Source organism: Scyliorhinus torazame, chromosome 5, assembly GCF_047496885.1.
Source record: "Scyliorhinus torazame isolate Kashiwa2021f chromosome 5, sScyTor2.1, whole genome shotgun sequence".
Taxonomy (NCBI): Eukaryota; Metazoa; Chordata; class Chondrichthyes; order Carcharhiniformes; family Scyliorhinidae; genus Scyliorhinus; species Scyliorhinus torazame.
In genome coordinates this window covers 151,874,014-151,899,551 of record NC_092711.1, presented here as the reverse complement: position 1 = coordinate 151,899,551, position 25,538 = coordinate 151,874,014, and the positions used below count along the sequence as shown (strand labels likewise).

Sequence of the window (25,538 nt, the reverse complement as noted above, 5' to 3'; positions counted from 1 at the left end):
GCAGGTGAGGTGGTTCCCCTGGTTGGGGAGTCTAGAACCAGGGGACACAATTTCAAAATAAGGGGGAAGCCACTTAGGACCGGTCTCGGAGGAGACATTTCTTTACTCACAGGGTTATGAATCTTTGGAATTCTCTACCCCAGAGGGCTGTGGGAGCTCAGTCATTGGGTGTGTTTAAAGCAGAGACTGACAGATTTCTAAATTCCAATAACACAAAGGGATATGGGGATAGTGTGGGGGAAAAGGCTTTGAAGTGGATGATCAACCATGATCGTATTGAATGGTGGAGCAGGCTCGACGGGCTGAATGGCCAACTCCTGCTCCTATGTTCCAATGATATAAAGACAGGTAGGAAACTAAATTGTGAAGAGGACATAAGGAGGTTACAAAGGGATATAGATAGGTTACGTGAGTAGGAAAAGATCTGCCCAATCGAGTATTATGTGGGAAAACGTGACTTATCAATTTTGGCAAAAGAATAAAAAAGCTTGTTATCTAAATGGTGAGAGATTGCAGAGCTCTGAGATTCAGAGGGATCTGGGTGTCCAAGAGCATGAATCACAAAAGGCGAGTATACAGGTACAGCAAGTAATTAGGAAAACTAATAGAATATTATTGTTTATTGGGAGGAGGATTGAATACAAAAGTAGGGAGGTTATGCTTCAGTTGTATAGGACATTGGTGAGACCACATCTGGAGCACTGTGTACAGTATTGCTCTCATTTAAGGCTGTACTTGTGAGTGATGAAATGTAGGTGACTTGATTGAAGCGTACAAGATCCCGAGGGGCCTTGACAGGGTGGATGTGGAAAGGATATTTCCTCTTGTGGGAGAATCTAGAAATTGCAGTCACTTTAAAAGTTAAAACTTGCCCATTTAAGGCAGAGGAAAACTTTTTTTCTCTGAGGGTTGTGAGTCTTTGGAACTTTCTTCCTCAAAGGGCAGTGGAAGCAGAGTCTTTGAATATTTTTAAGGCAGAGCTGGATAAATTCTTGCCAAGTAAGAAGGTGAAAGGTTATCGGGGGGTCGGCAGGAGTGTGGAGTTGAGGTTAAAGTCAGATCAGCCGTGAACTTATTGAATGGTGGAGCAGGCTCGAGGGGCCGAGTGGCCTACTCCTGCTCCTAATTCGTATGTTATCACATCTTATAATAGATTGTAGCACTTTCCCTCCTACTGATGTCAGGCTAATGGGTCTATGGTTCCCTGTTTTCTCTCCCTCCTTAAATTGTGGGGTTACATTTACCACCTTCCAATCTGCAGGAATCATTCCAGAATCTATAGAATTTTGAAAGATGATCACCAATGTATCCACTATCTCTACAGCCACCTCTTTCAACACTCTGGGATGTAGAGCAGCAGCTTTTGGGAATTTATTAACTTTCAACCAATACTACTTTTTCACTAATACTAATCTCTTTCAGTTCCTCGTGCTCACTAGTCCCCTTGGTTCTCTAGTGTTTTTGGGACAATTTCTGTATCTTCCTCTGTGAAACAAACTCACATTATTTAGTTTCTCTGCCATTTCCTTATTCCCCATTATAACCTCTCCTGTCTCTGTCTGGAATGGACCCACATTGGTCTTTGCTAATCTTTTCCTTTTCGCATTCCTACAGGAGCTTTTCCAGTCGTTTTTTATGTTTCTCGGTGATTATCGCAGATTGGGGACCAGACCGATGCTCCCACATGTCCCCTCCACTGCCCCCAGACTCTCAAGGCCGCCACCACGGGACTGGTGGAGTACTGCGCCGACGGGAACGGTAGAGGGGCAGTTACCACCCCCAGACTTCTGCCCATGCAAGAAGCCACCTCCATACGTACCCATGCCGACCCCCCCCCCCTCCCCCCAGCCACTTCCTAACCATGGCTATGTTAGCCTCCCAGTAATAATTGCTAAAATTCGGCAGCGCCAGCCCGCCCTCCCCCCGGCTCCGCTCAAGCATTAGCCTCCTCACTCGCGGGGACTTAACCCCCATACCGAGGAGAGCGGCGGGGACACAGGATAAAAGAGCGCGAGAGCGGCGGGGACACAGGATAAAAGAGCGCGAGAGCGGCGGGGGCACAGGATAAAAGAGCGCGAGGAGAGCGGCGGGGACACAGGATAAAAGAGCGCGAGAGCGGCAGCGACACAGGATAAAAGAGCGCGAGGAGAGCGGCGGGGACATAGGATAAAAGAGCGCGAGGAGAGCGGCGGGGACACAGGATAAAAGAGCGTGAGGAGAGCGGCGGGGACACAGGATAAAAGAGCGCGAGGAGAGCGGCGGGGATACAGGATAAAAGAGCGCGAGGAGAGCGGCGGGGACACAGCTGCCGGAGAAGCGGCCTTCAGATTTTCGGCGGGGGCAGTGGCCAGGGGTCTGTCGGGAAGGTTAAGTTTTCCTCTTTAAAAACTTACCTTGAAGAGTGACATCACAGCAAAGCAGTGACCGGATTGGCTGGTAAGGAAAGTGCTCCAATTAGCAGTAGCTGGGTGAAATTAAACTCTTTGTGTGTTGGTAAGTATTGTGATTGGTATGTAAAATCTTTATTCCTTTCACTTATTCATTATTTGATATTATATTTGAAATCAGTTAAGGTAAAAGTGTAAAAATGCCAGGAGATCCCAGACCCATGTTATGCTCCCCGTGCTCAATGTGGGAGTACAGGGACGCGGCCCATGCCCCTAATTCTTTCATGTGCGGGAAGTGTGTCCAGCTGTAGCTCCTGTTAGACTGCATGACGGCTCTGGAGCTGCGGATGGACTCACTTTGGAGCATCCGCAATGCTGAGGAGGTCGTGGATAGCACGTTCAGTGAGTTGGTCACACCGCAGATTAGGGTTGGTGAGGGAGACAGGGAATGGGTGACCAAAAGGCAGCAAAAGAGCAGGAAGGCAGTGCAGGTGTCCCCAGCGGTCATCTCCCTCCAAAACAGGTATACCGTTTTGGATACTGTTGGGGGAAATGACTCACCAGGAGAAGGCAGTAGTAGCCAGGCTCATGGCACCGTGGCTGGCTCTGCTGCACAGAAGGGCGGGAAAAAGACTGGCAGGGCTATAGTCATAGGGGATTCAATCGTAAGGGGAGTAGACAGGCGTTTCTGTGGTCGGAAACGAGACTCTCGAATGGTATGTTGCCTCCCGGGTGCACTGGTCAGGGATGTCTCAGATCGGCTGCAGGACATACTGAAGGGAGAGTGAACAGCCAGTTGTCGTGGTGCATATAGGCACCAACGATATAGGTAAAAAACGGGATGAGGTCCAACAATCAGAATTTAGGGAGTTAGGAGATAAGTTAAAAAGTAGGACCTCAAAGGTAGTAATGTCAGGATTGCTACCAGTGCCACGAGACAGTCAGAGTAGAAATTCAAGAATAGTCAGAATGAATACGTGGCTTGAGAGATGGTGCAGGAGGGAGGGGTTCAGATTTTTGGGACATTGGAACCGGTTCTGGGGGCGGTGGGACCACTACAAATCGGATGGTCTACACCTGGGCAGGACTGGAACCAATGTCCAAGGGGGTGCTTTTGCTAACACTGTTGGGGAGGTTTTAAACTAATGTGGCAGGAGGATGGGAACCAGATTAGGAAGTTAGAGGTCAATAAAGAGGCAGCAACTAAAGCCAGTAAGGTACTAGATAATAAACTCAATGTGACTAAGGGGAAGAGTAGACAGGGAAGAGATGATGAACGCAAAGGGACAGGTGGTCTGAGGTGCATTTGTTTCAATGCGAGAAATGTAGCAGGTAAGGCAGATGAATTTAGGGCTTGGATTAGTACCTGGGAATATGATGTTATTGGTATTACTGAGACTAGGTTGAGGGAAGGGCAAGACTGGCAACTAAATATCCCAGGGTATAGATGCTTCAGGAGGGATAGAGAGGGAGGTAAAAGGGGTGGAGGAGTTGGATTACTGGTCAGAGATGATATCACAGCTGTGATTAAGGAGGGCACGATGGAGGATTCGAGCACTGAGGCAATATGGGTAGAGCTAAGAAATAGGAAGGGTGCAGTAACATCGTTGGGACTTTACTACAGGCCTCCCAAAAGCGAGCGTGAAGTAGAGGTACAAATATGTAGACAGATTATAGAAAAATGTAGGAGCAATAGGGTGGTCGTGATGGGTGATTTTAACTTCCCCAACATTGAATGAGACTCATGTAGTGTTGGAGGCGTAGATGGAGCAGAATTTGTAAGGAGCATCCAGGAGAGTTTTTTTTAGAACAGTGTTGAAATAGTCCAACTCGGGAAGGGGACATACAGGACCTGGTATTGGGGAATTATCCCGGCCTGGTGGTTCAAGTTTCAGTCGGTGATTACTTTGGGAATGGCGATCACAATTCCGTAAGTTTTAGAATATTCATGGGCAAAGACGAGAGTGGTCCTAAAGGAAGAGTGTTAAATTGGGGAAAGGCCAAGTATAACGAAATTCGGCAGGGGCTAGGGAATGTGGATTGGGAGCAGCTGTTAAAGGGTAAATCCACATTTGAAATGTGGGAGTCTATTAAGGAAAGGTTGATTAGAGTGCAGGATAGACATGTCCCTGTGAAAATGAGGGATAGAAATGGCAAGATTAGGGAACCATGGACGACGGGTGGAATTGTGAGACTCGCTAAGATGAAAAGGAAGCATACATAAGATCTAGGCGACTTAAAACTGATGAAGCTTTGGAGGAATATCGGGAAATTGGACAAATCTCAAACACGCAATAAAGAGGGCTAAAAGGGATCATGAAATATCTTTGGCTAACAGGGTTAAGGAAAATCCCAAAGCCTTTTATTCATATATAAGCAAGAGGGTAACTAGAGAAAGGATTGGACCACTCAAAGACAAAAGAGGGAATTTATGCGTGGAGTCAGAGGAAATGGGTGAGATTTTTAATGAGTACTTTGCATCGGTATTCACCAAGGAGAGGGACATGACTGATGTTGAGGCTAGGGATGGATGTTTAAATACTCTAGGTCAAGTCGACATAAGGAAGGGGGAAGTTTTGGGTATTTTAAAAGGCATTAAGGTGGACAAGTCCCCAGGTCCGGATGGGACCTTCCCCAGGTTACTGAGGGAAGCGAGGGACGAAATAGCTGGGGCCTTAACAGATATATTTGCAGTATCCTTGAGCACGGGTGAGGTCCCGGAGGATTGGAGAATTGCTAATGTTGTCCCTTTGTTTAAGAAGGGTAGCAGGGATAATCCAGGGAATTATAGACCTGTGAGCCTGACATCAGTGGTAGGCAAACTGTTGGAGAAGATACTGAGGGATAGGATCTATTCACATTTGGAAGAAAATAGAGTTATCAGTGATAGGCAGCATGGTTTTGTGCAGGGAAGGTCATGTCTTACAAATCTAATAGAACTCTTTAATGAAGTGACAAAGTTAATTGATGAGGGAAGAGCTGTAGATGTGTTTGATAAAGTTTCCCATGGCAGGTTGATTGAAAAAGTGAAGTTGTATGGAGTTCAGGGTGTACTAGCTAGATGGATAAAGAACTGGCTGGGTAACAGGAGACAGAGAGTAGTGGTGGATGGGAGTGTCCAAAATGGAGAAAGGTGACTAGTGGTGTTCCACAGGGATCTGTGCTCGGACCACTGTTGTTTGTAATATACATAAATGATCTGGACGAAGGTATAGGTGGTCTGATTAGCAAGTTTGCAGATGATACTAAGATTGGTGGAGCTGCAGATAGCGAGGAGGACTGTCAGAGAATACAGCAAAATATAGATAGATTGGAGAATTGGATAGAAAAATGGCAGATGGAGTTCAATCCAGGAAAATGCAAGGTGATGCATTTTTGAAGATCCAATTCAAGAGCGACTATACGGTCAATGGAAGAGTCCTGGGGAAAATTGATGTACAGAGAGATCTGGGAGTTCAGGTCCATTGTACCCTGAAGGTGGTAACGCAGGTCGATAGAGTTGTCAAGAAGGCATACAGCATGCTTGCGTTCATCGGATGGGGTACTGAGTATAAGAGTCGGCAGGTCATGTTACAGTTGTATAGGACTTTGGTTAGGCCACATTTGGAATACTGCGTGCAGTTTTGGTCGCCACATTACCAGAAGGATGTGGATGCTTTAGAGAGGGTTCAGAGGAGGTTCACCAGGCTGTTTCCTGGTATGGAGGGTGCTAGCTATGAAGAAAGGTTGAGTAGATTAGGATTGTTTTCGTTAGAAAGGCAGAGGTTGAGGGGGGACCTGATTGAGGTCTACAAAATTATGAGATGTATGGACAGGGTGGATAGCAACAAGCTTTTTCCAAGAGTGGGGGTGTCAATTACAAGGGGTCACGATTTCAAGGTGAGAGGGGGAAAGTTTAAGGGAGATGTGCGTGGAAAGTTTTTTACGCAGAGGGTGGTGGGTGCCTGGAATGCTTTGCCAGCGGAGGTGGTAGCCGGTCCCAATCCCTCGCCACCTAGGGACCTGAAACTGTCCCCTACCACTCTAAACGGCAGTTCCCCCAGTCGCCTCTCCTGATCCCTCGCCTGGACTATAAACATCTCGCTCTCCCCCATATTAAGCTTATACCCCAAAAAGCAGCCAAATTCCCCTAAAATTCCCACAATTTCTTCCATCCCCTCAATTGGATTGGAAACATACAAATGCAGGTCGTCTGCATACAGCGAGACTCTGTGCTCCCCCCTCCCCCGGACGAGCCCCTTCCAGCCCCTTGAGACCCTCAGAGCAATTGCCAGCGGCTCAAGAGCCAGTGAAAACAGCAGTGGGGAGAAGGGGCATCCCTGTCTCATCCGAAGTCGTCCTGTTCATCCGTACACTGAAGACTGGTACAGCAACCTGACCCAGTCAATAAAGCCCCTCCCAAATCCAAACCGCCCCAGGACCTCCCAAAAATAATCCCACTCAACGCGGTCAAAAGCTTTCTCTGCATCCATTGCGACCATTACCTCCACCTCCCTACTTTCCGGGAGCATCATGATCATGTTTAACAGCTTTCTTACATTGGCCACCAGCTGGCTGCCCGTCTGATCCTCCACAATGACGTTCAACAAAATTTTGACCAGCAGTTTGGCATCTACGTTCAACAGGGAAATCGGCCGTAGGACCCACATAGCTCCGGGTTCTTGTCCCGTTTCAGGATAAGCGGAATCGTGGCCCATGACATCATCTGGGGCAGAACCTCCCTTTCCCTTGCCTCGAGAAACACCTTCATCAGCACCGGTCCCAATATCCCGGAGAACTTTTCATAGAACTCCTCTGGGTACCCGTCCGATCCCGGGCCTTACCCGGCAGCGTGGCCTTCAGACCCTTCACTATCTCTTCCAACCCGATCGGGGTTCCCAGCCCTTCTAACAGCTCCCCGTCCACCTTCGGAAAAGTCAGCCCCTCCAGGAAGTGCCTCAACCCCTCCGGCCTCACAGGCGGTTCTGAGCTGTACAACCTGCTGTAAAAATCCCGAAATGTCTTACATCCCCTACGGAGTCCCCAACTAAGTTCCCATCCCCGTCGATAACTTTCCCTATTTCCCTAGCTGCGTCCCTCTTTCTAAGCTGCTGTGCAAGCATCCTGCTGGCCTTCTCACCATGCTCGTATATCGCCCCCCCTCGCCTTTGAGCTATTCCACTGCCCTCCCTGTGGTTAACAAGCCAAACTCCACCTATAGCCTCCGCCGTTCCCTTAAATGCCCTATCTCTGGAGTCTCCGCGTACCTCCTATCGACTCGTAGAATCTCTTTTACTAGTCGGTCCGTCTCTGCCCTGTCCGTCCTGTCCCTGTAAGCCCGGATCGAGATCAGCTCTCCTCTCACCACTGCCTTCAGCACTTCCCAGACCACCGCTGCCGAGACCTCCCCCGTATCATTTACCTGCGGGTAATGCAACATGCATTTCCTCAGCCTCTCGCACACCGCTTCGTCCGCCAACAGCCCGACATCCAACCTCCATTGCGGGCGCTAATTGCTATCTTTACTCATCTGCAGGTCAACCCAGTGTGGAGCATGGTCCGAGATCGTAATCGCCGAATACCCCGTGTCCACCACCCCTGCCAGCGAGGCCCTACCCAAAACAAAGAAATCGATCTGAGAGTATACCTTATGTACGTGGGAGTAGAAAGGAAACTCCTTCACCCTCGGCTGCCTAAATCTCCATGGATCCACCCCACCCCATCTGCTCCATGAACCCTTTCAGTTCCTTTGCCATTGCTGGCACCCTGCCCGTTTTCAAGCATGATCGATCCAGGCCGGGATCAATAACTGTATTAAAGTCCCCTCCCATGATCAGTTTGTGCAAGTCCAGGTTCTATTTTCTCTTTATCAGTTGCTTGGTCCTCCTTTGCTGAATTCTAAAACACGTTCTCAGTCCTCAGGTTTACTACTATTTTGGCCACTTTATGAGCCTCTTCCTTTGATCTAATGGAATCTTTAACTTTTCTTGTTCGCCACGGTTCCATCACTTTTCTTGTCTCAGAATCCCTGAGAGAGAAAGAGAAGAGAGAACGAAATGCAGTCCTGGATGTAATTGAAGCAGAACAATAACAGCAGAATCCATCACTGTAATCAATTGTGAACTTGTTGGTGTCTCAGCAGGGACGAGGAAACACAGAATCCCTTCCCACACTGAGAGCAGGTGAACGGCTTCTCCCCAGTGTGAACTTGCTGGTGTTTCAGCAGGTTGGATGAAGTAGTGAATCCCTTCCCACACTGAGAGCAGGTGAATGGCCTCTTCCCAGTGTGAACTCGCTGGTGTTTCAGCAGGCTCGATGAAGCAGTGAATCCCTTCCTACACTGAGAGCAGGTGAACGGCCTCTTCCCAGTGTGAACTCGCTGGTGTTTCAGCAGGCTCGATGAAGCAGTGAATCCCTTCCTACACTGAGAGCAGGTGAACGGCTTCTCCCCAGTGTGAACTCGCTGGTGTGACAGCAGGTTGGATGAAGTAGTGAATCCCTTCCCACACTGAGAGCAGGTGAACGGCCTCTTCCCAGTGTGAACTAGCTGGTGTTTCTGCAGGTTGGATGAAATAGTGAATCCCTTCCCACACTGAGAGCAGGTGAACGGCCTCTTCCCAGTGTGAACTCGCTGGTGTTTCAGCAGGCTCGATGAAGCAGTGAATCCCTTCCCACACTGAGAGCAGGTGAACGGCTTCTCCCCAGTGTGAATTCGCAGGTGTGTTTGAAGGCTGCTTGACTGAGTGAATCGCTTCCCACACTGAGAGCAGGTGAACGGCCTCTCCCCAGTGTGAACTCGCTGGTGTTTCTTCAGATTGGATAACTCAGTGAATCCCTTCCCACACTGAGAGCAGGTGAATGGCCTCTCCCCAGTGTGAACTCGCTGGTGTTTCTTCAGACTGGATAACTCAGTGAATCCCTTCTCACACTGAGAGCAGGTGAATGGCCTCTCCCCAGTGTGACTGCGTTGATGAATCTCCAGCTCTGATGGGAATCTGTATCCCTTCCCACAGTCCCCACATTTCCACGGTTTCTCCATGTTTTGGGTCTCCTCGTGTCTCTCCAGGTCAGATGATCAATTGAAGCCTCGTCCACACACAGAACACGTGTACGGTCTCTCCCCGCTGTGAATGGTGTGATGTTTTTTCAGGCTGTGTAACTGGTTAAAGCTCTTTCCACAGTCAGTGCTCTGGAACACTCTTGCTCGGGTGTGTGTGTCTCGGTGCTTTTTCAGTCACACTGATGGTTAAACTTTGTTGAAGTCAACAGGTCGGGCAAACATTTCTCCTTCTAGATTTAATGGCCGATGAACCGAGTGACTCTGTCAGATCCAGACGTGATGTTTGAGATTTCTGTCTGTAAATCCGATCCTTTGGAGTTTACAAAAGACATCAGTCAGTCCAGGATAGAAATTCAGAACAGATTATTTTAATTTCTATGGAACATTTTTTCCTCTCTCATTCCCCAAAAGCCGTAAATCTCCATCCCACACACTCTCCCTCCATTCTCACTCTGCTGTATCTAATATTCACCCTCCCAATTCTCCTGAAGGTGCTGATTCAGGCTGACTGACAGATCCCTGCTCACTGCTTCCTGTCCTGGACACAGATCATAACAAATAGGAGCCACAGTCGGCCATTCAGCCCATCAAGCCTACTCGACCATTCAATGGGATCATTGGCCGATCTACCTCAGCACCATTTTTCCACACTATCCCCCATATCCCTCGATATCTTCAATATCGAGAAACCTATCACTCTCGGTCTAAAAATACTTGATGACTGAGGCTCCACAGTCCTCTGGGGTAGAGAATCCCAAAGCTTCACCACATTGTCTTTGAATTCATTGCCGGGGGCAGCACGGTGGCGCAGTGGTTAGCACTGCTGCCCCTCAGTGCCGAGGACCTGGTTTCGATCCTGGCCCCGTGTCACTGTCCATGTGGAGTCTGCACATTCTCCCTGTGTCTACATGGGTCTCACCCCCACAATGTAAAACGATGTGCAGGGTCGGTGAATTGGCCACGCTAAATTGCCCCTTAATTGGAAAAAAAAAGAATTGGGTACTCTAAATTTATTCTTTTTGAAGGACAATGAAGTTTTGGAGCCAGAGGTGTAATTAAAGCATCGTAAAAAGCGTGGACTAATGGAATGTTGTTTGGATGAAGGGGATTCCCTGTGGAGTTAATTAGATTTCAGCTTGGTCAGATGGTGTCAGTACTGGGAGGAGCCACGGTTTCAGGCTTTTTGCAGCAAAGCAGTGTTTTAGTTGAGAATTAGTTCAAGACGTGAGCAGAGGTCAAGCATCTCAGTTCAGTTGAAAATATATGTCTGCAGCTAGATTAGCAGTTTCTTTCCAAGCAGTTCAGAAGAGTGTCATTCGAAGGCAAGCTGAAACAAGCTGAAACAGCTTCCCAAGTTTCTTCATGGTTCTGACAGGTTTGAGATCTTGTCTTTAAAGCGGTGACACAAGAGCTCTCTTTCTCAAAGAACATCTGTGTAAAGCAGGTATTGCTGAGGGCTAACTGTGTTTAACGGTGGATTGAGAGCTGAGATGTGTTTTTGCTGTTTGAGTGGGAATAAAGGTAGCAGTTAAGGGTTACTGTATTCACTGTATTGATTAGCATTGTTTAAGGGCTAATTGTCAGCTGTTTTCTGGTGTGATGTTATATATTTGAATATTGTGTCAATAATAAAGTTTATTTTCACATAGCATGGCCCTATTTTGTGTGAAATCACTCCTGGAGTGAGGTATCCTTGCCTCACAGTCTGACAAAACACAAATAAAATATTGGGGTTTGTGCCCAGTATCCGAGCCACTGTTGGGGTCTGGTCCGGGATCATAACCGTGAGAAGGTGGGTTATGTGGGTGTTTAGAGCACTTTGCACCTGAGGAGCAGAGATTTTACCTTCTTTCTAGCCCCACAGCAATGTCAGACTAGAATCGACAACTTTTTTTGTGCCGAGGACGATCCTACACCTGGTGTCCACTTGCACCACAGGGAGCATCGTAATCGCAGACCTTCCCCCGTTTGTCTGGAGTTTCTGCTCGAGGGCTCACCCCCAGGTCGAGAATGTGGAGGTTTGGAGCCTCCCTGAGTTCATTTATTATGCACTTTCGGGAAGAGTTTGAGTTCTTCCTTTTGGTTAACTCGACTCCTTATATTTCCTTCTCCATTTTGTTGGAGACATTTACGGTTTATGCTCGGGGGCTGATCATTTCTTACACTGCTAATAAAAGGTGCAGGATGCTGGAGAACCAGCAGCTTCTGGAGGTTTGTTTGGCGACGGTGGAAGAGAATCATATGGAGAGCCCGAGTAAGCTACTGCTGAAGGAGGTTAACGCAGCAAGAGTGGCTTTGAACTCCCTATTTACTCAGCAGGTCGAGAAAAGTTGAAAGTTAGTGAGATCGAAGTTGTACGAGTTTGGGAATAAGCCGAGCAAATACTTGGCCTGTTTGACAAAGGACCTTTGTTCTGCAGCCTAGGGGCAGCACGGTGGCACAAGTGGATAGCACTGTGGCTTCACAGCGCCAGGGTCCCAGGTTCCATTCCCCGCTGGGTCATTGTCTGTGCGGAGTCTGCACGTTCTCCCCGTATCTGCTTGGGTTTCCTCGGGTGCTCCGACTTACTTCCACAGTCCAAAGACGTGCCGGTTAGGTGGATTAGCCATGATACATTGCCCTGCGTGACCAAAAAGGTTAGGAGGGGTTATTGAGTTACGGGGATAGGGTGGAAGTGAGGGCTTAAGTGGGTCGGTGCAGACTCAATGGGCTGAATGGCCTCCTTCTGCACTGTTTGTTCTATGTTTATGTCAAACCAGCTGTCTAGCCCACTGAGCTAAACCAGCCCAAACCGATCAATGACGGCTTTATGGGGCCAACTTTCCACAGCTGATGGTGACTATTAGGTGGGACCTTGCCCGGTGGTCGGCTGTTCCGATTTCATGGTGAGTGAGGATCCCCTTCATTAAAATGTGTTGCACAGACTGTTGTACCCTCTGCAGATGCTGCCTATACTGCTGTCAACCAGAGTTGTTAGGGAAATTAATCAAATCAGGGCAGGACCTGCTCAGTTAATGGTAGGGAGTTGGGGAGAGTTACAGAACAAAGAGATCTAGGAGTACAGGTTCACAGCTCCTTGAAGGTGGAGTCACAGGTGGACAGGGTGGTGAAGAAGGCAGTCAGTATGCTCGGTTTTATTGGTTAGAATATTGAATACCGGAGTCGGGATGTCTTATTGAAATTGGACAAGACATTGGTAAGACCGGACATGGAATACGGTGTTCAGTTCTGGTCACCTTATTATATAAAGAATAATGTTAAACACAAAAGAGTGCAAAGAGATTTACCAGGATGCTGCGAGGACTTGATGGTCTGAGTTATAAGGAGAGGCTGGGACTTTGTTCCCTGGAGCGTAGGAGGCTTAGGTGTGATCTTATAGAGGTCTATAAAACAATGAGGAGCATAGATAAGGAAGATAGCCAACATTTTTTCCCTGAGGTAGAGGAGTTTAGAACTAGAGGACATAGGTTTAAGGTGAGAGGAGAGAGATACAAAAGAGACCAAAGGGGAAAATTCTTCACACAGAGGGTGGTGAACTTCTGGAATAGGCTGCCAGAGGCAGTGTAGAGGCGGGTACAAATTTGTCCTTTAAAAAGCAGTTAGATAGTTACATGGGCAGGGTGGGTAGAGGGATATGGGCCAAATGCTGGCAAGTGGGACTAGCTTAGTGATAGAAATTGGGCGGCATGGACAAGCTGGGCCAAAGGGCCTGGTTCCATGCTGTAAACATCTATAACTCTACCTGGAACAAAATGTTTGTTCAGCTCCAATCACCAAGATAAGGGAGGGTATGGTCTTCCGAAAATCAGGCTTCATCAATTGGCCTCTCGTCTTAGGTTCACAAGGGATTGGGTGAGGATGGAGCCAACATTCATCTGGCTCAATACAGAAGCAGACCAGTCAGTTCTCTCTCGATCCAAAACCAGCATAGGCTGATTATGGAATGCATCTCCATGCAATTTTTAAAGTCCGTGATTCATTCTGAGTCTTATGCATTGGGTAAAGGATGGGACTCCTACATTTGACTGACTTGCTCCTCCTGGGCTTTCCATGAGTGAATTCAATTCAACTTAGGCCGGGAGTAGGGCACAGTGATTAGTGCTGCTACCTCAGCGCCAGGGACCCAGGTTCAATCCCAGCCTTGGGTGGCTGTCTGTGTGGAGTTTGCATATTCTCCTCGTGTCTTCGTGTGTTTCCTCCGGGTGCTCCGGTTTCCTCCCACTGTCCAAAGATGAGCAGTGAAAGTGGATTGGTCACGCTAATTTGCCCCTTAGTATCAAAGATGTGTAGGTTAGGTGGGTTGACCATGATCAATGCAACGGGTTACGAGGATAGGATGGGGAATGGGCCTCAGTGAAATGCTTTTTCTGAGACTCAGTGCAGACTTGAAGGGGCGAATGGCCTTCTGCACTATAGTTCTATGTTATCCGTGTTGTGTTATTCATTTTAATTTGATTATGCTGTTAGTCTGCTTGTAATATTTTGGGGTTTACAAACTGAATTGTTATATAATCTTACCCTCTTTCCCCACTCACGACTTTAACCTGTAAACTGGTTCTTCAATTAATCTGGCATTTCATCTCGAGGCTCTGCTCCCTCAAATATCCTGTTCCAAATTAATTCTGCAATGTGTTGCTTGGATGTATGTTGGCAATATCTCTTGTTCTGCTCTGTACCCATTTGCCACGATTTTTTCTGTTACTCTGTTGCATTCATTGTTTAAAAATTATTTAAAACATAACAAGTAATTAAAAATCTGTCCAACTCATCTGTGAATATATTCAATGACTCCACACCCCACTGGTCCCTGTGGAAGAGAAATCCAGAGACTAATAACCCTCTAAGGGAAGAGATGACTGGATTGCACTTTATCGCAGAACCATAAATAATATATCTGATGTGTACCATATAAGACATGCCTGTCTGGTATTAATTTACTGTCCCCTTAAATGTCAGCAATCACCTGGAGAAACTAGCCCTTTATTGTGAATATTAGGAGAGACCATCCTTTTAGCCAGACAAATAAATGTGTGAAGCTGAGGGAGCAAAGGATGTCAATGTGTTTCAGAGAGAGAGAGGGACCTGGGCCAAGCTTTGCCGAGTCTGCGCCCTCCCCGGATTCACTTCCTTTGCTACAAGTGACCAATTCAAGGTGAGAATGAGAAAATAAATGGAAAGGGGGAGAAAAGAAACTGTTTTACTCACAGATGTTGGCGACAAAAACAAGTTTTCAGTCTGTGTGAGGCCCCAGTTTTGCTCATTGTCCAGCTTCCGCATTCAGAAAACGGGAAGCTAATTGGATGGTGGAAGAGAGTCCTTCCGGTTCACCAACTCTTCCCATTGGTCAACAACTTTCCTCCGCCTCACTCATTGTTCCCCCTCCTCGAGACAAGGTTTCCAGGCAACCGGCTGCGGCCAGAACAAGAAGTCTCTCGGTGATTCCCCTCTCCCCACCCCGGGACTGCGCATGTCTGAGGGAGAGATTGCGCATGTGCGAGGGAAAGCTCACCCTTGACCTTCCTGCTGAGGCGTTAACCAATGGGAAGAGTTGGATGACCGGAAGGACTCTGGTCCTCCAAGGCAATCCGCGCGGGCTTTGTGTGAATGGAGCTTGGACGTCACAGACTGAACCTTCCTCCTGTGTCTCCAACATCTGTGAGTAACTCTTTTATTGTCGTCACAATTATTACAGAAACCAATTTACAAGGCTCCAGGCCTCATTACACTTCAAATTGACGATTAAACACACGTCAAATTGATGATTAAACAGTCACTTTACACAAAACAGCTGCAAGGCACAAGGCCCAATTACATTTCACAATAACGTTGTAACAGTCATTGAACACAAATAGCTGCAAGGCGCAGGGCCGAAATACGTTTCCAGATACCAATTAACCAGTCACTTATCACAACCAGCCACAAGGCACAGGCCCTACACATAGTTCAAGTAACAATCGGACAGTCACATAACACGAACAGTCGTGAGGCACAAGGCTTCGAAACCCAACGACCATTCCAAAGAAAAAAGGAACAAAAAAACCACAAGACACGAGTACATTTCGAGGTAACGGCCTCTAAACACATAAGACAAGCAGTCGCGAGGCACAAGGCCCCGATACAATACGGCCGCTTCGGAAACAAGTATGACCCACAGGGCCTCGATACATTTTAACAGTGTCATATCAAACCCAATCATCAGGCACCAGGCCTCAATTCACCCCAAAAAAGATTTAACAGGATAGAATCAATCACCGAACACTAATCCCCGCTCACCCACCCCCGTTCACCCCGCCCTGCAGCCGACACCCCGGGGGAAAGGCCCCTCCTCGCTAAGAGCACAGACCACCGGAGAGCCAGACCCGGGCACGGCGGAGGAGAGAGTGTTCCCCCCCCTCCTGTGGACCCCGCCCAAAGGCTCGGGACCATTCGGAGGGAGAGCAGTTTCGCACCAACTAGCGTTCCACCACAATTACTAATTACCATTTCAAGGAAACCCGAAATGAGTTGAATGTCATAGGCTGCTAAAGAAAACGAAAGCAAAGAAAACATGAAAACAAAATCCCTTAGTACTCATAGAAAAGTCCATAAAAAAAGAGTCCATTAATTTTGCACGTTCCACATCATGACCTCAGCGCTCCAGCCGAAATTTCACAAGGAACAACATGTCCTCAAAGTCCTCCAATGGCAGCGGCCAGAGTCGCTCCAATGTTGGCAACAGTCGACAACAGGGAAGAAAGTCCCAGAGTCAGTCCCAACCGCCCACAGGGCGTCCAGGGGGGCTGAACCTCTGGAGACCCCAGGAACGGCAGCAACCCACCCCGGCTGCAGGCCGCGGGCCGCCCATCGGGTATCCACTCCCGGTTCCGACCCGCCGCTTCCAGCAGCCTATCCAGCTGCCATCCTTCCTCCATTCCTTCGTCCTCCATTGGGCGAACTCAAACCCGCCGACAGCAAACCTCGCAGTCCAAAGCAGCGTCTCCGCAGCTCAACCGCTGACTTGAAACACGACTGGTCGCAGTACTCCAAAACCGGTCTTCTCCCCTTCCCTCGGGGACCAGGAGCAACGGGCGCCGAGTTGCTGTTTCATCCCATCCAGGAAGCTCCCAGAGGCGGCCTGCCTTTCGAATCGGCCCGGGGGCGGACACCAAGCTCGCACACAACCGCCCAAGCCTCCTCCACTTTTCACCCAGGAGTTTGGACAGTGTCGGCCGTAGCTCCCACAATCCCCCGCGCTGGGGAACCCGCTCTATCCGCCGCACGGGCGGGTGATCAGGTACTGCGCATGTCCAAGGGTGAGGGGAAGCTGCGCATGTGTGGAGGAAAGCCCAGCCCCTGACCTTCCTGTGAGGTGTTGGCTAATGGATAGAGTTAGGACCGGAAGGACGCTGGTCCTCCAATCAGCGCGGGCTTCATGTGAAAGGAGATTGGGCTTCACACAGACTGAAATGTCCTCCTGTCTCCAACATCTGTGAGTAAAACACTTTCTTTTCTCCCCCTTTCCATTTCTTGTCTCATTCTGACCTTCAATTGGTCACTTGCAGCAACTGAAGGGAAAGGAAGTCAATCCAGGGAGGGTGCAGACTCTGAAAAGCTTGGCCCAGGTCTCTCTCTCTGAAAGACATTGACATCTTTTGCTCCCTCAGCTTGACACATTTATTTGTCTGGCTAAAATGATGGTCTCTTTCCTAATGTTCACATTTAAAGGGCTGGTTTCCCCAGGAGATGGCTGACATTAAAGGGAACAGTAAACAGGACAAACCAAACCAATTACTTTCCTGTCGGAATACTCTCCACCATCAGCAAAGTGATGGAAGGGGTCATTAACAGCGCTATCAAATGGTACTTACTCAGCAAAACCTGCTCACGGACGCTCAGTTTGGGTTCCACCAGGGTCACTCAGCTCCTGTCCTCATTCCAGCCTTGGTTCAATCATGGACAAAAGAGCTGAATGCCAGAGGTGAGAGTGACTGCCCTTGGTATCAGGGCAGCATTTGACCGACTATGGCATCAAGGAGCCCCAGCTAAACTGGAGTCAGTGGGAATCGGGGGAAACTCTCCGCTGGTTGGAGTCATACCTGGCACAAAAAAAGATGGTTGTAGTGGTTGGAGGTCAATCATCTCAGCTGCAGGAGTTCCTCAGGGCACACTCCTAGGCCCAACCATCTTTAGCTGCTTCATCAATGACCTACCTTTCATCATAAGGCCAGAAGTGGGGATGTTTGTGGATGACTGCACAATCTTTAGCACCATTCATGACTCCTCAGATAATGAAGCAGTCCATGTCCAAATGCAGCATGTCCTGCACAGTATCCAGATGTTGGCTGATAAGTGGCAAATCACATTTGTGCTACACAAGCGCCAGGCAACGACCATCTCCTACGAAGGAGGATCTAACCACTGCCCCTTGACATTAGCATTGGTGAATCCTCCACAACCAACATCCTGAGGGTTATCATTGATCAGAAACTGAACTGGACTAGCCATATTAATATGGTGGCAACCAGGGCAGGCCAAAGGCTACAGCGAGTAACACACCTCCTGACCCCCAAAGCCTCTCCACCATCTACAAGGCACAAGTCAGGCATGTAATAGAATAATCACTACTTGCCTGGTTGAGTGCAGCTCCAACATGCTGCTCTACACCATCCAGAACAAAGCAGCCCGCTTGACTGCTCCACATTCCATGAATATTCAAACACTCCACCACTGACGAACAGTGGCAGCCGTGTATACCATCTACAAGATACACTGCAGTAAGTCACCAAGGTTCCTCCGACAGCACCTTCCAAACCCACAACCACTACTATCTAGAAGGCCAAGAGCAGCAGATAGTTGAGAACCCCACTACCTGGAGGTTCACCTCCAAGTCACTCACCAGACAGACTTGGAAATATATCGCCCTTCCTTCATTGTTGCTGGGGCGACATCCTGTAACTCCTTCCCTGACAGCACAGGGTGTGTACCTATAACTCAAGGACTGCAGCGGTTCAAGAAGGCAACTCATCACCACCTTCTGAAGGGCAACTAGGGATGGGCAATAAATGCTGGCTGAACCAGCGACTCTCACATCCCGTAAATGAATTTAAAAAAATGTTATATTGCACAGAGATATATCTAGTGTTGTATGGAATGTATTAGATATATTATTGATGGTTCTGTAATGAAATACATGTATTATTAGTTCTACCTACATTATATATTTCCAGTCATACAGTCATTGCAGCACTTATGGAATCCATTTGGGAACTCAAGTCAATGCTGACTCTCTGTACAGCAATCCAGTCAGTGCCATTCCCCCTCGATATCCCTGTTCCCCTGAAAGCTTATTTTCTTCATATATTATTTTGAATTATTGATCATCTCGACTTCCACAACGCTTGTGGGCAGTGAGTTCCCTGTCATGACCACTCCATGACTAAATAAAGTTCTTCCTCAGAATTTCCCTATCTCTAATCAGTAAATGTATTTATATGGAGATTCTCTACTCTTGTACAGGTTTTAGTGAGTTTAGATTTGTTGATCAGCACCTTCAGGAAAATTGGGAGGGAAAGTAAGTGAATATAGGTCTCTCTGTCCAGGGTAGGAAGCAGTGAGCAGGGATCTGTCAATCAGCCTGAATCGGCACCTTCAGGAGAATTGGGAGGGGGAATATTAGATACAGCAGAGTGAGAATGGAGGGAGAGTGTGTGGGATTGAGATTGAGAGCATTTCAGGGAAAGAGAGAGGAAAGAATGTTCGATAGAAACTAGAATTGTCTGTTCTGAGTTTCTATCCTGTACTAACAATGATTACTATTGTAAAATCTGTTTGCAGGAAGTTCGAACAAGAGGAGTTTGAGGCCGAGATCTCAAACTAAATATCACGTCAAGAACTGACTGAGTCACTCCATTCTTGGGATCATTGGCCTTTGAATCTAGAAGGAGAAATGTTTGCCTATTCTGTCTGCTTCAAGAGATTTTAAACATCAGTGTGTCTGGAAAAGCACTGCGACACACACAGACACCCGTGTAAGACTGTTAGAGCGCACTGACTGTGGAAAGAGCTTTAACCAGTGACACAGCCTGAAAAAATACTACACCATTCACAGCAGGGAGAGACTATATAGGTGTTCTGTGTGTGGACGAGGCTTCAACTGATCGTCCAACGTGGTGAGACGCAAGATCACCCGGACCATGGAGAAACCATGGAAATGTGAGGATTGTGGGAAGGGATTCAAAGGCTCGTACGGGCTGGAAAGGCATCAACGCAGTCACACCGGAGAGAGGCCGTTCACCTGCTTTCAGTGTGAAAAGGGATTCACTGACATTAGCAACCTGCGGAGACACGAACGAGTTCACACTGGGGAGAGGCCTTTCACTTGCTCTCAGTGTGAAAAGGGATTCACTAACATTAGCAATCTGCGGACACACGAACGAATTCACACTGGAGAGAGGCCTTTCACCTGCTTTCAGTGTGAAAAGAGATTCAATGGCATTGGCAACCTGCGGAAACACGAACGAGTTCACACTGGGGCGAGGCCTTTCACCTGCTCTCAGTGTGAAAAGGATTTCACTGCCATTAGTAGCCTGCGGAAACACGAACGAGTTCACACTGGAGAGAGACCTTTCACCTGCCCTCAGTGTGAAAAGAGATTCAATGTTATTGGCAACATGCGGCAACACGAACGAGTTCACACTGGAGAGAGGCCTTTCACCTGCTCTCAGTGTAAAAAGAGATTCAATTACATTGGCAGCCTGCGGAGACACGAACGAGTTCACACTGGAGAAAGGCCTTTCACCTGCTTTCAGTGTGAAAAGAGATTCAATGACATTGGCAGCCTGCGGAGACACGAACGAGTTCACACTGGAGAGAGGCCTTTCACTTGCTCTCAGTGTGAAAAGGGATTCACTGACATTGGCAGCCTCCGGCAACACGAACGAGTTCACACCGGGGAGAGGCCGTTCACCTGCTCTGACTGTGGGAAGGGATTCACTCGGTTGTCCAGCCTGCAGAGACACCAGAGAGTTCACACCGGGGAGAAGCCGTTCATCTGCACTGTGTGTGATAAGGGATTTGCTCAATTATCCAACCTGCTGAAACACAATGTCACTCACACCAATGAGAGACCCTTTAAATGCTCCGACTGTGGGAGTGGGTTTAAAAGCTCTCGGGTACTGATGTTGCACCAGCGCATTCACACTGAGGAGAAACTGTTCAGCTGCTCTCACTGCACAAAGAGGTTTCAAACATCACCCACATTGCGGAGACACCAGCGAGTTCACACTGAAAGGAAGCCAATCCCCTACACTCACTGTGGGGAGGGATTCACTCAGTCGTCCAACATGCTGAGACACCAAAGGGTTCACAAGTGATGACGGGTTGGATTCTGCTGTTATTCCTGCTGTTAATCACATCCAGGACTAAACCTGGAGTGGGTGGAGGGGTTTGTCTCCTCGTCAACTCCTGGTGCTCGGATGTGGCGACCCTGGCGAACTACTGCTCCCCGGATCTGGAATACCCGACTGTGAAGTACCGTCCATACTACCTTCCACGGAGTTCACTTCTGCCATCATCACGGCGGTCTACATCCCACCCCAGGCGGAAGTGAAGAAGGCGCTTGATGAATTGTAACCGCTATAAATAACAATGAAGCAGAATACCTGGCGGCCTTGTTCATCGTGGCCGGGGACTTTAACCAGGCCAACCTCAAGAGTGTACTGCCAAAATTCCACCAACACATCTCCTGTCACAACAGGGGCCCCAACATCCTTGACCACTGCCACACAAACATCAAGGGCGCCTGATGATCCATCCCCTGACTGCACTGCTGGAAAATCGGACCACAAGATGGTGCTCCTTCTCCTGGCGTACAAGCAGAAACTTAAGCTGGAGAATCTGGTTATGAAAGTTGTGCAAATGCTGGTCTGAGGCAACAGAAGAGCTCCTATGCGACTGGTCCATATTCAAGAACTCGGCAGTTAACCTAAACGAGTATGCCAGCACCATCACAGACTTCATCAGCAAGTGTGTGGAGGATTGTGTGTCAAAGAAGGTAGTACGTACGTTACCCAACCAGAAACCATGGTTTAATCGGGAGATTCACTCCCGACTGAAGGCCACGTCTGAGGCATTCAAGTCAGGCAACCGTGACCTATACAAAAAGATCTAGGTACGACCCCTGCAAAGCCAACAGGGATGCCAAGCGACAACAGAAGAGTTGGCCAGACTAAGCGAGAATCATGGACTCTCATCGATTGTGGCGAGGCTTAAACAACATAATGCGCTAAAAAGCAAAGCCGAGTAGAATCTTTAGCAACAGTGCACCCCTTCCCAACAAACGCAATGCATTCTATGCTTATTTCGAGCAGGAAACCAACAAACCTCTGTCATCTGCCCCAGCAGCCTTGGACACGCCCATGCCCACCTTCACAGCCTCCGAAGTCAGATTGGCCTTCTTGAAAGTGAACCCTCGGAAAGTGGCAGGTCCTGACGGGAGTCCCTGCCATGCACCCAGATCCTGTGCGGACCAACTGGCGGGTGTGTTCGCGGACATCCTCAACCTCTCCCTCCTCCGTTCTGAGGTTCCCACCTGCTTCAAGAAGACCACCATCATACCGGTGCCAAAGAAGAACCAGGCAACGTGCCTCAATGAATACCATTCGATGGCCTTGACATCGATCATTATGAAATGCTTAGACCACAGCTGGAGTAATGTGTGCAGTTTTACTCCCCTTACCTTAGGAAAGGTATTGCCACAGTGGAACAGCAACAAAGTTTCACCAGACTTGTTCCGGGTTTGGCAGGACTGTCCTATGAAGAGAGATTGGGGAAACTAGGCCTCTTTTCTTTGGAGTTTCAAGGAATGAGAGGGGATTTCATTGAAACTTACAAAATCCATAAAGAAATAGACAGGGAAGATGCAGGTGAGATGTTTCCCCTGGTTGGGGAATCTGGAACCAGGGGACACAATTTCAAACTAAGGGGGAATGCACTTAGGATCGGTCTCGGAGGAGACATTTCTTTACTCAGAGGGTTGTGAATCTTTGGAATTATCTACCCCAGAGGGCTGTGGGAGCTCAGTCACTGAGTGTGTTTAAAGCAGAGACTGACAGATTTCTGTTTCTTTGTTTAATAAATTATTTTTTTCTAATTAAGGGGCAGTGGAGCGTGGCCAATTCACCAATGCTGTACATCAAGTTCGGTTGGGGATCTGAGACCCACAAGGCACTAGGAGAATGTGCAAACTCCACATGGCCAGTGACCCGGGGCCAGGATCGAACTCAGGTTCTTGGTGCCGTGAGACAACAGTCCTAACCACTGGGCCACCGTGCCACCCAAAGGCAGATTTCTAAATATCAATAACACAAATGGAGATTTCCGGTTGCGGCGATGACCAGCTAAGCCGCACGTTTCGGCACCTCCCGTTTTAACGAACTTTTGGGCTCCTATCGGGAGCCCCAACGGAAATTTTTTACGGCCAAACCCAGTGTGAGGTTGCAGGTTGAGTCCGTAATTAAGAAAGCAAATGCAATGTTGTCATTCATCTCAAGAGGCTTGGAATATAAAAGCAGGGATGTACTTCTGAAGCTTTATAAAGCATTAGTTAGGCCCCATTTAGAATACTGTGAGCAATTTTGGGCCCCACACCTCAGGAAGGACATACTGGCACTGGAGCGGGTCCAGCGGAGATTCACACGGATGATCCCAGGAATGGTAGGCCTAACATATGATGAACATCTGAGGATCCTGGGATTATATTCATTGGAGTTTAGGTGGTTGAGGGGCGATCTAATAGAAACTTACAAGAAAATGAATGGCTTAGATAGGGTGGATGTAGGGAAGTTGTTTCCATTAGCAGGGGAGACTAGGACCCGGGGGCACAGCCTTAGAATAAAAGGGAGTCACTTTAGAACAGAGATGAGGAGAAATTTCTTCAGCCAGAGAGTGGTGGGTCTGTGGAATTCATTGCCACAGAGGGCGGTGGAGGCCGGGACGTTGAGTGTCTTTAAGACAGAAGTTGATAAATTCTTGATTTCTCGAGGAATTAAGGGCTATGGAGAGAGAGCGGGTAAATGGAGTTGAAATCAGCCATGATTGAATGGCGGAGTGGACTCGATGGGCTGAATGGCCTTACTTCCGCTCCTATGTCTTATGGTCTTATGGAGGTGACAAAGAAAGGAGTCCCCCCGGGTGTGGATGGAAAGAAACAACAGTAGTGGCCAGATTGCGGAGGATCCTCTGGAGCAGCGGCCGAGAAGAGAAGGGAGAAGCAAGATGGCGGCCGAGGGAGCCCAGATGGTATGGGGCCCAGAACAGCAGGAGTTCCTCCGACGATGTGTGGAGGAGCTCAAGAAAGAGGTGCTGGCGCCGATGTTACTGGCAATCGAGGGATTGAAGGAGACACAAAAGATCCAGGCGATGGAGCTCCGTGGAGTGAAGGCAAAGGCAGCCGAGAACGAAGACGAGATACAGGGTTTGGTGGTGAAGACGGAGACGCACGAGGAACTTCACAAGAGATGCATAGAAAGGCTGGAAGCCCTGGAGAACAGCTCGAGGAGGAAGAATCTAAGGATTTTGGGTCTTCCCGAAGGGACAGGGGGAGTTCATGTTGGGGCGTATGTGAGTACGATGCTCCATACTTTAATGGGAGCTGAGGCCCCGACGGGCCCCCTGGAAGTGGAGGGAGCGTACCGGGTCCTCGTGAGAAGACCAAAGGCAGGGGAAACACCGCGAGCAATAGTGGTGAGGTTCCACCGCTACAAGGACAGGGAGATGGTCCTGAGATGGGCTAAGAAGACACGGAGTAGCAGGTGGGAGAACGCGGTGATACGCGTATATCAAGATTGGAGTGCGGAGGTGGCGAGAAGGAGGGCGAGTTTTAATCGGGCCAAGGCGGTGCTCCACAGGAAGAAAGTAAAATTTGGAATGCTGCAACTGGCAAGACTGTGGGTCACACACCAGGGCAAACACCACTACTTCGAGACGGCAGAGGAGGCATGGACATTTATTCAAGAAGAGAAATTGGACTAGACTTGAGGAATTGATGTTTGGAAAGAGGTAGCGAGGTGGTGGCACAGAAATGTAAAGTGGGGAGAGGGGAGGGCTAATCTGTAACAATGTTAGACGGGGGAATCCCCCCCCCCCCCCCCCCGAGGGGGGACACACGAAGAAATGTGGGTGCCGGTGGAGAAGGGGACAGGGAAGGGGAACGAGGGAACTGCGCCATTAGGGGCGGGGCCGCAAGGGAAGCGCGGGTTTTTTCCCGCGATATGGAAATTGCGGCGGGCAAAATGGGCGCAGGAAGGAAGGGGCCTCACACGCAGGGAGGCCAAGGATAAACGGGGGAAGCCGAGGTCAGCCAGAGTTTGCTGGCTCCCGGGAGCAATCAAGCTAGAGGGGAATCTAGCCGGCGGGGGGGGGGGGGGAGGGAATTAACTGGGTTGCTGCTGCTGAGGGTAGGGGGGAGCTGATACGAGATGGGGTGGTCGGGACGGGAGGGCGCCGTCTGGGGGACAGACGGGTGCGTGGGACCCGGGTGAGGAGCTGGTTTAAAAAAGGGGATGGCTAGTCGACGAGGGGGGGGGGGGGGGGGGGGGTAAAGGGCCCCCCAACCCGGTTGATCACGTGGAACGTGAGTGGTTTGAATGGGCCGATTAAGAGAGCAAGGGTATTTACGCACTTAAAGAGACTGAAGGCGGATGTGGTTATGCTTCAGGAGACGCACCTGAAATTGGCGGATCAGGCCAGATTAAGGAAAGGATGGGTGGGACAGGTATTCCACTCAGGCTTAGATGCGAAAAATAGAGGGGTGTCAATACTGGTGGGGAAACGGGTATCGTTTGAGGCTAAGACCATAGTGGTGGATAGTGGGGGCAGGTACGTGATGGTGAGTGCAGATTGCAAGGTGAGGCGGTGGTGCTGGTGAACGTATATGCCATGACGCGGGTTTTATGAAGCGTATGTTGGGACGTATCCCGGACCTGGAGATGGGAAACTTGTTAATGGGGGGGGACTTCAACACGGTGCTGGACCCAGGGCTGGACCGGTCCAGATCCAGGACCGGGAGAAGGCCGGCAGCGGCCAAGGTGCTTAAGGGGTTTATGGAGCAGATGGGAGGAACAGATCCGTGGGGA

The 25,538-nt window shown here is 48.9% G+C and overlaps 2 protein-coding genes across 4 annotated transcripts in view; one reads left to right on the top strand and one right to left on the bottom strand.

Moving 5' to 3' along the window:
- LOC140422076 (uncharacterized) overlaps window positions 1–25,538 on the bottom strand; it is a 329,884-nt gene that overhangs the window by 32,681 nt on the left and 271,665 nt on the right. The window contains exons 1-2 of one of the 3 annotated variants that reach the window (XM_072507076.1): window positions 14,632–14,749; window positions 8,459–9,736 (exon numbers count right to left, since the gene is read on the bottom strand). The exons of 1 other annotated variant lie outside the window; for it this stretch is intronic. In XM_072507076.1, the coding sequence (XP_072363177.1) occupies window positions 8,479–9,405 (927 nt within the window). In that variant the 5' untranslated portion in view covers window positions 9,406–9,736; window positions 14,632–14,749 and the 3' untranslated portion in view covers window positions 8,459–8,478. Of the gene's footprint in view, window positions 1–8,458; window positions 9,737–14,631; window positions 14,857–25,538 lie in introns of those variants that run through there. One more of the 3 variants, XR_011947247.1, reaches the window with a different exon arrangement.
- On the top strand, window positions 14,874–24,536 carry LOC140422052 (uncharacterized). The gene is made up of 2 exons (XM_072507029.1): window positions 14,874–15,081; window positions 19,240–24,536. The coding sequence occupies exon 2, from the start codon at window positions 19,599–19,601 to the stop codon at window positions 20,775–20,777; it is 1,179 nt and encodes a 392-aa protein (XP_072363130.1). The 5' UTR covers window positions 14,874–15,081; window positions 19,240–19,598; the 3' UTR covers window positions 20,778–24,536.

Bases quoted from the DNA above. Each gene is read 5' to 3' on its own strand.
- LOC140422052 (XM_072507029.1), top strand. From the start codon at position 19,599: ATGGAGAAACCATGGAAATGTGAGGATTGTGGGAAGGGATTCAAAGGC.